At 39.6% G+C, this 13999-nt stretch overlaps 1 protein-coding gene across 5 annotated transcripts in view; it reads right to left on the reverse strand.

The window, feature by feature from the left end:
* Positions 1 to 13999, reverse strand: part of DCT (dopachrome tautomerase) — a 93992-nt gene that overhangs the window by 9990 nt on the left and 70003 nt on the right. For all 5 annotated transcript variants that reach the window (XR_014818883.1, XR_014818882.1, XM_013978762.3 and 2 more), the window contains 1 exon segment: positions 9440 to 9641. Coding sequence is in view for 3 of the 5 variants with exons in the window: in XM_013978762.3 (XP_013834216.1) it covers positions 9440 to 9641 (202 nt within the window). In the remaining 2 variants the exon portion in view is untranslated.

Here is a 13999-nt window from a genome sequence, read left to right on the forward strand (position 1 = left end):
AACTAGAACTGAGGAAACCGCAATCAGAGAACAGTCACTCAAATAAGCCAGCATACAGATTTAATCATGAACATGCTTCAAACAAAATAAAATTAAAAAGAAAAAAATAAAAAAGAGTCATCAAAACCATAAAATGTGGGCAAGGGATGTTAGGAAGTAAATAACCCTTTTTGTTTGTTTGTTTGTATGTTTCTCTTCTTAATTTTAATATAGTAATGAAGTGTTTGAACTTACAGGACCATCAGGCTAAAACACACAATTATGGGAAGGGGTTAGCATACTTAAAAAACAGGGCAACCACAAGCCAAAACCAAATATTGCATCTGCAAAAAATGAAAAAAAAAAATACACTCAAGCAGATAATAACAGGAGACCATCCAACCAAAAAAAAAAAAAAAAAAAGAAAGAAAGGAAGAATGGAGAACCATAGAATCAACTGGAACACGAGGTTCAAATGGCAATAAATAATCATCTATCAATTATCACCTTAAATGTCAATGGACTAAATGCCCCAATCAAAAGACACAGAATGGCTGAGTGGATAAAAAGGCAAAAACCTTCAATATGCTGCGTACAAGAAACTCACCTTAGGACAAAAGATACATATAGATTGAAAGTGAAAGGGTGGGGAAAAATATTTCACACCAATAGACATGACAGAAAAGCAGGAGTCGCAACGCTCATATCAGACAAAATAGACTTTAAAACAAAAGACATAAAGAAAGACAAAGAAGGACACTACTTAATGATTAAGGGATCCATCCAAGGAGAGGATGTTACTATCATCAACATATATGCCCCAAATACAGGAGCACCCAGATACATACAACAAATATTAACAGACATAAAGGGAGATATTGATGAGAATACAATCATAGTAGGAGACCTTAATACCCCCCTCACATCAATGGACAGATCCTCTAGACAGAAAACCAATAAAGCAACAGAGATCCTAAAGGAAACAATAGAAAAGTTAGACTTAATTGATATCTTCAGGACACTACATCCAAAAAAAGCAGAATACACATTCTTCTCAAATGCTCATGGAACATTCTCAAGAATCGACCACATATTGGGACACAAAGCTAATCTCAATAAATTTAGGAGCATAGAAATTATCTCAACTATCTTCTCTGACCACAATGCCATGAAATTAGAAACCAACCATGGGAAAAGGAAAGAGAAAAAACCTACTACATGGAGACTAAACAACATGCTGCTAAAAAACCAATGGGTCAATGAGGAAATCAAGAAGGAAATTAAAAACTACCTTGAAACAAATGACAATGAAGACACAACCTCTCAAAATCTATGGGATGCTGCAAAAGCAGTGCTCAGAGGGAAATTTATAGCAATACAGGCCTTTCTCAAAAAAGAAGAAAGATCCCAAATTGACAACTTAACCCTCCACCTAAATGAATTAGAAAAAGAAGAACAAAAAAGTCCTAAAGTCAGCAGAAGGAAGGAAATTATAAAGATCAAAGAAGAAATCAATAAAATAGAGACCAAAAAACAATAGAGAAAATTAATAAAACCAAGAGCTGGTTCTTTGAAAAGGTGAACAAAATTGATAAACCCCTGACCACACTCACTAAAAAGAGGAGAGAAAGAACCCAAATAACCAAAATTATAAATGAAAAAGGAGAAATCACAACGGATACAGCAGAAATACAAAAAACCATAAGAGAATACTATGAACAACTCTATGGCAACAAGTTTGACAATCTGGAAGAAATGGACAATTTTCTAGAATCTTACAGCCTGCCAAAACTGAATCAAGCAGAAACAGACCAACTGAACAGACCAATCACTAGAAATGAAATTGAAGAGGTCATAAAATCACTCCCTACAAATAAAAGTCAGGACTAGATGGCTTCACAGGTGAATTTTATCAAACATATAAAGAGGAATTGGTGCCCATCCTCCTTAAACTCTTGCAAAAGGTTGAAGAAGGAATACTCCCAAAGACATTCTATGAGGCCACCATCACCCTCATTCCAAAACCAGACAGAGATACCACCAAAAAAGAAAACTGTCACCCAATATCATTGATGAATATAGATGCAAAAATTCTCAACAAAATCTTAGCCAACCGAATCCAACAACATACCAAAAAAATTATACACCATGACCAGGTTGGGTTCATCCCAGGTTCACAAGGATGGTTCAACATACGCAAATCAATCAGCATCATACACCACATTAACAAAAAAAAAGTCAAAAATCATATGATCATCTCCATAGATGCAGAAAAAGCATTTGACAAAGTTCAACATCCATTCATGATCAAGACCCTTGCCAAAGTGGGTATCGAGGGAACATTCCTGAATATAATCAAAGCCATTTATGATAAACCCACAGCAAATATAATCCTCAATGGGGAAAAACTGAAAGCCTTCTCACTCAAATCTGGAACAAGACAGGGATGCCCACTCTCACCACTGCTCTTCAACATAGTTTTGGAAGTCCCGGCCACAGCAATTAGACAAACAAAAGAAATAAAAGGCATCCATATAGGAAGAGAAGAGATCAAACTGTCACTGTATGCAGATGACATGATACTATACATAGAAAACCCTAAGGACTCAACCCCAAAACTACTTGAACTGATTAATAAATTCAGCAAAGTAGCAGGATATAAGATTAACATTCAGAAGTCAGTTGCATTTCTGTATACCAGCAATGAAATATTAGAAAAGGAATACAAAAATACAATACCTTTTAAAATTGTACCTCACAAAATCAAATACCTCGGAATACACCTGACCAAGGAGGTAAAGGACCTATATGCTGAGAACTATAAAACTTTAATCAAAGAAATCAAAGAAGATGTAAAGAAATGGAAAGATATTCCATGTTCCTGGATTGGAAAAATCAATATTGTAAAAATGGCCATACTACCCAAAGCAATCTACAGATTCAAGGCAATCCCTATCAAATTACCCATGACATTTTTCACAGAACTAGAACAAACAATCCAAACATTTATATGGAACAACAAAAGACCCAGAATCGCCCAAGCAATCCTGAGAAACAAAAACCAAGCAGGAGGCATAACTCTCCCAGACTTCAAGAAATACTACAAAGCCATAGTCATCAAAACAGTGTGGTACTGGTACCAAAACAGACAGACAGACCAATGGAACACAATAGAGAATCCGGAAATAAACCCTGACACCTATGGTCAATTAATCTTTGACAAGGGAGGCAAGAACATAAAATGGGAAAAAGAAAGTCTATTTAGCAAGCACTGCTGGGAAACCTGGACAGCTGCATGCAAAGCAATGAAGCTAGAACACACCCTCACACCATGCACAAAAATAAACTCCAAATGGCTGAAAGACTTAAATATACGACAGGACACCATCAAACTCCTAGAAGAGAACATAGGCAAAACACTCTCTGACATCAACATCATGAATATTTTCTCAGGTCAGTCTCCCAAAGCAATAGAAACTAGAGCAAAAATAAACCCATGGGACCTCATCAAACTGAAAAGCTTTTGCACAGCAAAGGAAACCAAAAATAAAACAAAAAGACAACTTACAGAATGGGAGAAAATCGTTTCAAATGATGCAACTGACAAGGGCTTAATCTCTAGAATATATAAACAACTTATACAACCCAACAGCAAAAAAACCAATCAATCAATGGAAAAATGGGCAAAAGACCTGAATAGACATTTCTCCAAAAAAGATATACAGATGGCCAACAAACACATGAAAAAATGCTCAACATCGCTGGTTATAAGAGATATGCAAATCAAAACTACCATGAGATATCACCTCACACCAGTCAGAATGGCCATCATTAATAAATCGACAAATAACAAGTGCTGGAGGGGGTGTGGAGAAAAGGGAACCCTCCTGCACTGCTGGTGGGAATGTAAACTGGTACAGCCACTATGGAGAACAGTTTGGAAACACCTTAGAAATCTATCCATAGAACTTCCATATGACCCCACAATCCCACTCTTGGGCATCTATCCGGACAAAACTCTACTTACAAGAGACACGTGCACCCGCATGTTCATTGCAGCACTATTCACAATAGCCAGGACATGGAAACAACCAAAATGTCCATCAACAGATGATTGGATTCGGAAGATGTGGTATATATACACAATGGAATACTACTCAGCCATAAAAAAGAATGACATAATGTCATTTGCAGCAACATGGATGGAACTAGAGAATCTCATCTTGAGTGAAATGAGCCAGAAAGACAAAGACAAATACCATATGATATCACTTATAACTGGAATCTAATATCCAGCACAAAGGAACATCTCCTCAGAAAAGAAAATCATGGACTTGGAGAAGAGACTTGTGGTTGCCTGATGGGAGGGGGAGGGAGTGGGAGGGATCGGGAGCTTGGGCTTATCAGACACAACCTAGAATAGATTTACAAGGAGATCCTGCTGAATAGCATTGAGAACTATGTCTAGATACTCATGTTGCAACAGAAGAAAGGGTGGGGGGAAAACTGTAATTGTAATGTATACATGTAAGGATAACCTGACCCCTTTGCTGTACAGTGGGAAAATAAAAAATAAATAAATAAATAAAATAAAATTAGAAATGAAAAAGGAGAAGTAACAACAGACATCACAGAAATACAAAGGATCATAAGAGACTACTATATGCAACTATATGCCAATAAAACGGAAAACCTAGAAGAAACGGAAAACCTTTTCAAATTCTTAGAAAAGTACAATCTTCCAAGACTAAACCAAGATGAACTAGAAAAGATGAATGGACCCATCAGAAGAACTGAAATTGAACCTGTGATTAAAAAACTTCCAACAAACAAAAGTCCAGGACCAGATGGCTTCACAGGCAAATTCTATCAAACATTTAGAGAAGAGCTAACACCTCTCCTGAAACTACTTCAAAAAATTGCAGAGGAAGGGATACACCCAAACTCATTCTATGAGGCCACCATCACCCTGGTACCAAAACCAGACAAAGACTCCACAAAAAAAGAAAACTATAGGCCAATTTCACTGATGAACTTCGATGCAAAAATCCTTAACAAAATACTAGCAAACTGCATCCAACAATACATTAAAAGGATGGTACATCATGATCAAGTGGGATTTGTCCCAGGGATGCAAGCTTCTTCAATATCCGCAAATCCATCAGTGTGATACACCACATTAACAAACTGAATAAAAACCATATGATCCTCTCAATAGACACCGAAAAAGCCTTTGACAAAATCCAACACCCATTTCTGATAAAAAATCCTTCAGAAAGTGGGCATAACGGGAGCCTACCTCAACATGATAAAGGCCATATACGACAAACCCACAGCAAACATCATTCTCAGTGGTGAAAAGCTGAAAGAATTCCCACTGAGATCAGGAACAAGACAAGGATGTCCACTTTCACTACTACTCTTCAACATAGTTCTGGAAGTCCTAGCCACAGCAATCAGAGAAGTAAAAGAAATAAAAGGAATCCAAATTGGAAAGGAAGAAGTAAAACTATCACTATTTGCAGATGACATGATACTATACCTAGAGAATCCTAAAGACTCTACCAGAAAACTCTTAGAGCTCATCCACAAATTTGGCAAAGCCGCAGGATACAAAATTAATACAGAGAAATAGATGGCATTTCTATAAACTAACAATGAAAGAGCAGAAAAAGAAATTAGGGAAGCAATCTCATTTACCATTGCATCCAAAAGAATAAAATACCTAGGAGTAAACCTACCTAAAGAGACAAAAGACCTGTACTCTGAAAACTATAAGCCACTGATGAAAGAAATCAAAGATGACACAAATACATGGAAAGATACACCATGCTCGTGGATTGGCTATACTACCTGAGGCAATCTACAGATTCAATGCAATCCCTATCAAATTACCAAGGACATTTTTCACAGAACTTGAACAAAATATTTTAAAGTTTGTTTGGATGCACAAAAGACCCAGAATAGCCAAAGACATCCTAAAAAAGAAAAATGGAGCTGGAGGAATCAGGCTCCCGGACTTCAGACTATACTACAAAGCAACAATCATCAAAACCGCATGGTACTGGCACAAAGACAGACATACAGATCAGTGGAACAGGATAGAAAGCCCAGAATTAAACCCATGCACCTACAGCCAACTCATCTATGACAAAGGAGGCAAGGATATATACAATGGAGAAAGGACAGCTTGTTCAATAAGTGGTGCTGGGAAAACTGGACAGCCACATGGAAAAGAATGAAATGAGAACACTCCCTAACACCATACACAAAAATAAACTCCAAATGGATTAAAGACGTAGATATAAGACCAGATGCTATCAAACTCTTAGAGGAAAACATAGGCCAAACACTCTCCAACATAAACGACAGCAACATCTTCTCAGATCCACCTCTCAGAGTATTGACAATAAAAAGAAATATAAACGGGACCTAATCAAACTTCAAAGTTTCTGCATAGCAAAGGAAACCCTAAACAACACAAAAAGACAACCCACAGAATGGGAGAAAATCTTTGCAAGTTAATCGACGGACAAGGGATTAATCTCCAAAATTTATAAACACCTTCTGCAGCTCCATACCAAAAAAACAAACAACCCCTTCAAAAAATGGGCAGAAGATCTAAAGAGACAATTCTCCAAAGAAGACATATAGATGGCCAAAAAACACATGAAAAGATGTTCAACGTCACTCATTATTAGAGAGATGCAAATCAAAACCACTCTGAGGTACCACCTTACACCAGCCAGAATGGCCATCATCCAAAAGGCTACAAACAATAAGTGCTGCAGAGGGTGTGGAGAAAAAGGAACCCTCGTACACTGTTGGTGGGATTGTAAATTGGTGCAACCACTGTGGAAAGCAGTATGGAGATGCCTCAGAAAACTAAACATAGAACTCCCATTTGATCCAGCAATCCCACTCCTGGGCATCTATCCAGAGAAAACCACGACTCGCAAAGACACATGTACTCCGATGTTCACTGCAGCACTATTTACAATAGCCAAGACATGGAAACAACCTCAATGTCCATCCACAGAGGAGTGGATCCAGAAGATGTGGTACATATACACAATGGAATATTACTCGGCCATCAAAAAGAACGAAATACCAGCATTTTTAGCAACATGGATGGACCTAGAAACTATCCTGCTAAGTGAAGTCAGCCATACAATGAGACACCAACAACCAATGCTTTCACTGACATGTGGAATCTGAAAAAAGGACAGACTGAACTTCTTTGCAGAACAGATGCTGACTCACAGACATTGAAAAACTTATGGTTTCTGGAGGAGATAGTTTGGGGGTTGGGGGGATGTGCTTGGGCTGTGGGATGGAAATCCTGTGAAATCAGATTGTTATGATCATTATACAACTACTGAAGTGATAAATTCATTTGAGTAATTTAAAATAAATAAATAAATTAAAAAAAAAAAAAAAAAGCCAGCTCCTTTCCCAAATCCCTCTCTCCGTTTTCCAGCTTTTGGTTATAGTTATGTCTCCCCAAACACAATGGTAAATTTCCTTGTCAAACCAATAAATGTATGTGAATTTGTATCTTCTAATGAGATAATGCATTCTGGGCATATTAAGACTCTCAGTCTATACCTTTTAGTTGGCTAATCCCAGAGGACCCAGAGGTGAAGGCAAAATACATATTCTAAGTTTTCTGATTATTATTATGTTTGACCCCAGAGAAAAGAGAAATGTTTCAAAGAGATATTTTCAGCTTTCCAAAGAAGGAAAACTTTGAGGGGAACAAGCTGCAGTAGCTGTAGCAGTAGAAGGAAAAACACAAGACAGATTCCAGGGTTTGAAAGGTTTTGAAAGTCAGAAAGAAACAGACAGACAGAGATAGATGTGTGACCTCAAAAATCATCTTGATTACCTTGCAGGCTGAGACACAGGGAAGACAAAACAGACCCTAATGGGGATAAGCCATCGGCAGGTAGGCTGTGTGTTCTTCGGTTCTTGACAAATTAAGAGATTTTTTTATTCTTTTACCTTTCCTTTCTCAGTCTGTCCTAAGATTTTTTTTTTTTTTTTTTTTTTTTTTTTGCCTTTTGTTGGGCCACTCCTGCAGCATTTGGAGGTTCCCAGGCTAGGGGTCTAATTGGAGCTGTAGCCACCAGCCTACACCAAAGCCACAGCAACACAGGATCTGAGCCACATCTGCGACCTACACCACAGTTCACAGCAACGCCAGATCCTTAGCCCACTAAACAAGGCCATGGATAGAACCTGCAACCTCATGGTTCCTAGTCGGATTCGTTAACCACTGCGTCACAAAGGGAACTCCTGTCCTAAGATTCTTTAAATGGCACATGAGCCTTACTGGGCCGTATAAATGCACCATAAAAACTATACCGGCCCATAAAACATCTCTGCACATATATATACTTTTTGAAATATCCTCCCATATTTTGAACCAAGTGGAAAAAGCTAATAAAAAGTCTACAATTTGAAAACATGACTTTAAAAGAAACATTAAAAAACACACACGAAGCCCCAGGCAGCCCAGTCTATTGGCAGGCCATTGTCTTCTTCACAAACGCACCCAGCTGGGCAGATACGAGCGAACTGGAAAAAAAATTTGTCTGCTTACATTACTAATGCAGCAGTGTAAAACAGATAATAGCAGCCTGTCTTAAAAATTTTTTTGTTTGGTTTTTAGGGCTGCACCTGTGGCATATGGATGCTCCTGGGCTAGGAGTCAAATCGGAGCTGCAGCTCCCAGCCTACACCACAGCCACGGCAAAGCCAGATCTGAGCCACATCTGTGACCTACACCACAGCTCACCACAACGCTGGATCTGCAACCCACGGAGCGAGACTAGGGATCAAGCCCGCATCCTCAGGGATACAGAGGGGTTCTAAACCCACTGAGCCGCAAATGGGAACACCTTCAAAATTTTTATAGTGTATTCATCATGGATTTTTTTTTTTTTTTTTTGCTTTAATTTGGGTTTTGGAAAATATTGCCTTATATTATCACTTCTCTCAGTGATGGAATTTTTGGTCCTCCCCTTGAACTTTGTGCTGAGGCAAGCACTGCATTTGCCTCATGCTACACCCAGGAGTGTCCTCAAGAGATCACACCCCAGGCCTGCCAGTCCCTGTTCATATGTGGCTAATGCACTGTGGCGTCATTGGTCAGTTTTCCATTAACTCAAATAGAATTATTAAATTGGGTGTAGGTGTAGAAACTTCCTCTGTGAAATAAGTTCTCTGAACAACTTCCAGCTTTCTCAAACTGTCTTCCACCTGGTCCCTCTTCTGAAGTTTTAAGTGGTAGTTTAAAGGCTTGTTTTGTTAAAGATATGTTCTATAAAATTGCCAATCAACTGAACTAGCCTGGAGTACTTCAATACACGGTCTTGGTTTACGTGAACAAGAAAAAAAGAAAGCAAGCTCCTTTAGAAGATGAATGAATCACCCGTTTCGAAGTCGCATTACTTACCCGGCAGGTCAATGGCATAGCTGTAGCCAAGTTGGTCTGCGGTTAGAAAGAGTTCCTCGTTCGTCACCGGAGGGAAGAAAGGAACCATGTTATACATTCGATTGTGACCGATGGGTGCCAGCTCCTGAGGCCAGGCATCCACAGGGGGACTGAATCTTTTCATCCACTCGTCGAAAATGGCATCGGTAAAGGAATGAAGGACCTGCAAGACAGTTGAATACAGGACACGGCGTCAGCGTTGCTCATTTGGTTCCAATCAGACCAATCTGATTGGAATTCTCTCTAAAATGAAACGGGGTTGGGTCTTCTTGACGGCAGGAACTTCTGTATACCCAGTCTTAGGGACATACCCACCAGGGTTTTTAGCGATGTTTCCAAGGCTGTATGGCATACCTACTCCAAACGGGATTATAAACCCCCTTGTTAAAAGTGAGCAAATGAAAGCTAACATTGCTTTAGGAATATTCAAGGCCTCCAACAAATGCATGTTAGGTTCAGGATAAAAAGGCAAGGATGGGAGTTCCTGTTGTGGCTCAGTGGAAACAAACCTGACTAGTATTCATGAAGAGGCGGGTTCGATCCCTGGCCTCGATCAGTGGGTTAAGGATCCGGCATTGCCGTGAGCTGTGGTGTAGGTCGCAGATGTGGCTCGGGTCCCATGTTGCTGTGGTGTAGGCCGGCAGCTGTAGCTCGGGTCGGATCCCTAGCCTGGGAACTTCCATATGTCGCATGTGTGGCCCTAAAAAGCAAAACAAACAAAGGCAAGTATGGTGAAATACACAGTCCAATCATTACTCAGATGCTTTGGTTTTAGAGAGAGAAAGGAAACTCTGCGTTTACCAATATTAATACAAATGGACAGTAAAGAAAGAAAGAAAATATCCAAAGTGGTTTTCCTAACTTTCTCACCAGGAACCCCCTTCTATGTGCTCATTTTATAATTCTTTCATTTGAATTCTGTTACACCAGCAAAAGTCAGTCTAAAATGCTATAATGTGCATAGATTCAGTTTTATTTTCTCAAGGAAGCTGTTAATGATCATTTCAAATCCGGCAATTTAAAATATCAACAGCAAAATTTCACATTTATAATCCTGATTTTGCAATCGGATATAAATGTGAGCGTTCAACCCAGGCCAACTGAGGTCCTCTTTCATTCCTAGAGTGCAGGTCAGGGAGCTTAGGGGCCCTGTCTGCTTTTCATTCCTTGCTGTGTCCCCAGTGCCTGTCACCCCAGGCCTTGTCACCTGGGGGAAGGGAGATGCTTATTTCAATAAATATTCCTTACATGAATTCGTTTATTCATTCACCAAGTATATCACTGGTCAACTTATACTAGAACTTGTTATTTGATGTCTGTTTTCCTAACAAGACTCCTAAGTTCAAAGGTGAGATCCTTTCGCCTTTGCAGTCTCAGGTTTAGCGTACAACTTGGACAGAGCTGATGTGTAATACGTTCCTGTTGGCTGGTGACAGTGCCATAAAAACAACTTTTAGTCATTTTATTTTTTGTATAATTCATCCAAGCAGGGCCCTTTCTAACAGGGGCCGTTTCTTCTGTCTGCAATTTCATTCCTTCTGCTTTCTGGCATCAGTGACAAGACAAGCTCAGTGGCTCCTGCCCTCAGGACGAAGTTCTTAGTGCTGTGCCCTTCTTAACCTCTTTCACTGCATTGTCCTTCTGGTTTGTACTACTGTTGTTTATTCAGTAGGTAATATTTTCAAATCTTACGCATGGTTCCTTAGAGTTAGTTGACTCATTCAGCAACAGAGCTTTCTACACTCAGGACAGTAAAAAGAATCAAGTGATTTACTGAAAGGGGTTTTTTTTTTCCCTGAATGGATTTTTAAAGTTCACAGCAGAGACAATCATGTTAAAAACCAAAACATCCAATTGGAAGGCCTGGGCTTTCACGGAGAGAAGAGATGTTCTGAGTTCTGAAATCTTGGCTTTGAGTAACAAAAACTGAAGCCCCGAAGGAATAAAGGCAGAGCGTTTACAGCATGAGCAAAAACTTTGGAAGAACACATGATAATGCGAGTGATCAATGTTTCCCACGCGTGAGTTCAGGAAAAGTTCATGTTTGAGAAGGGGCATCAGCCCGGGGAAAAGGAGCCAAGTGTTAGTTGTTGATGTAGGTCCCTGAAGACGGGATCACGTGCCCTGAATCCTGGGAACACCAGATAAGGTGAGGCAGTCCCTAGAAAGGATGGTTGGGCTTCATCCTCCAGGTTTGACCTCGGAGCCTGGCAGCTTCAAACAGAAGTTTGGCCTCAAGCCTGGAGTCCAAGCTATAGAGGTGGCATGTCCACGGTAGCAAGTGCTGTTGGCTGCTTACCCAAGAGCCTTTCTCCTCTCCTTCCTCAGTCACTTCCTTTGTGTTGGGGGTGATGCAACATGCCAAGTTAGCCGTGAGAACTAGAAGTCGCTAGATAAGACTTCAAAGAAATCTTGTTAAGGGTGTAGTCTCAGCTTGAACGTGTCCCCTGCCTCCTTTCCATGTCTCCTTGCTGCTTCCTGGAATGTGGATGTGATGGCTGAGGCTGCAGCAGCCATCTTACAGCCAGTAAGCAAAGATAAGAAAAGAAACCACTCACTAAGGATGGTAAAGCAGAAAGGCAGGTGTCCTTGATGACTCTGGAGGTGCTGTAACAGCCCTGGACTGCCTGCCACCAGAGTGCTTCTACACAGAGAGAAAAACAAACCTCTTTTTTGGTTTAGACTTCTGTAATGTGAGCTTTCTATTTTAAGCAGCTGAACCAAATGTTAAGCGACACACAGAAAAAGGAATGGATCAGAATGTATTTTCCAAGGAAGGCCACCCCACACCTCTTGGACTTGCAGATACTGCATTCAAGTCAGAGAGCAAATTGTGCTTTAAGAAAAAAGAGATTCTCAGAGAAAGAGAATCTGCAGAGAAAGATGCAGCTTCCGTGTTGTAAGAGGCGAATAACTGGGCGAAAGCAGGAGAATCTACCCAGAGCAAAGTGTAAATAACGAAGGAGGGGACACAACTCTAAAGCAATTCATAATTAGGAGAGAAAAAAGAACAGGGGGGAATAATAAGGTGAGATTATAGGGCTCACAAGGGCTGTTAAACATTATACAATAAATAAATAAACATACAATAAATAAGGAACCATATACAGAGCACACAATTTATAGAATGCATTAAAAAAAAGAAAAAAAAAAAGCCAGTACGTGCCAAGAAGATACAAAGAAGGCAACAGACAAAATGCTGTGAGCAACAATGTATACACAGGCTAGAAAGAGAAGGCCTGCAACCTGAGACTAGGTATTTTTGCTAAAGTTGTAAACACTGTTCCTACATGAAACACCCTGAATTGCTGTTGAGAAAGGAATGGTATCTTTGTCTGACCCAAGCTGAAAATAAGCTAAGTTACTACCTCTGCAAAGGCCAAAGATAAGCTGAGGATAATAAAAAGAAAAGCAAAGTCCAAGTATGCTGTGGTTGCCTTATATCTGCTGTTGAGATGCATGGTTACATTTTGGCATTAACAATTGAGTGCTTTAGAAATGAGGTTACAAGTTTTCATACACAAATTTACTCTGACAAAGATAGGTAAGGGAAGGGAAAAAAACCACTAAATTTCAACTTGGAAGGCAATATTGAAAAAAATGTGATTACATGGGATTTCGATGTAAAATTTTTTAAATGTAAGTCATGCAGAAGAAAGCATTTGATCAACAAATATTGTGCTTAGGACATAAAGAAACTTAATAAAACACCGGAAAGGCCCACATATCTTTCTCAAGATCATAGGAGGATAAAGTGACCATCAAACTTAACCTTAACTTAGAAGGCTGCAAATTCAGATTCCTACCACACTGGTGACATGAGAAGAGTACCTGCGTCTGGAGGAAGATGCTATGGAAACCTGAGGCCGAGTGCAAGACATGTGTATGTTACCAAAGAGCAGCTCACTGTGCTTTTCATCACTTGGGTTCAGGTGTTACTATCCAGGAGCCGTTATTCATAATCGGAGAGGATTGTACTGTGGTAACATAATGATGCTCTCTGCTCCTCTGAGACTTCATATGTGAGCATTTAAAAGTCACAAGACAGGAGTTCCTGTTGTGGCTCAGCAGGTTATGAAACTGACTAGTATCCAGGAGGATGCATGTTTGATCCCTGGCCACCCTCAGTGGGTTAAGGATCCGGTGTTGCCATGAGTTGTGGTGTAGGTCGCAGGCAAGGCTTGGATCCTGTGGTGTAGGCCAGCAGCTGCAGCTCCTATTCGACCCCTAGCCTGGGGACTTCCATATGCTACAGGTGTGTAGCCCTAAAAAGCAAAAATAAAATAAAAATAAATAAAAGTCACAAGACAAACACCGTTCCATATAAGGAGCTCAAAGAAAAACTTAAGGTAGAAGACATAAGTAAAAAGTGGGTTAGAATGTCTAAATGAGAGAATTCCTAATGGTAATTCCTAAAAAAAAAAAAAAAAAAAAAAAAAAAAGTTAATCATGCTTGTTATTTTACGATAATATTTCTTTATTCTTGCCTTATTCTATCAAAGTTTTGAAGCAATGCAGAGT

Source organism: Sus scrofa, chromosome 11 (genome assembly GCF_054392235.1).
Source record: "Sus scrofa isolate SSC_HxYL_T2T_F1_AM1 chromosome 11, Sscrofa_HxYL_maternal_Yorkshire_Landrace_v2.0, whole genome shotgun sequence".
NCBI classification, from domain to species: domain Eukaryota; kingdom Metazoa; phylum Chordata; class Mammalia; order Artiodactyla; family Suidae; genus Sus; species Sus scrofa.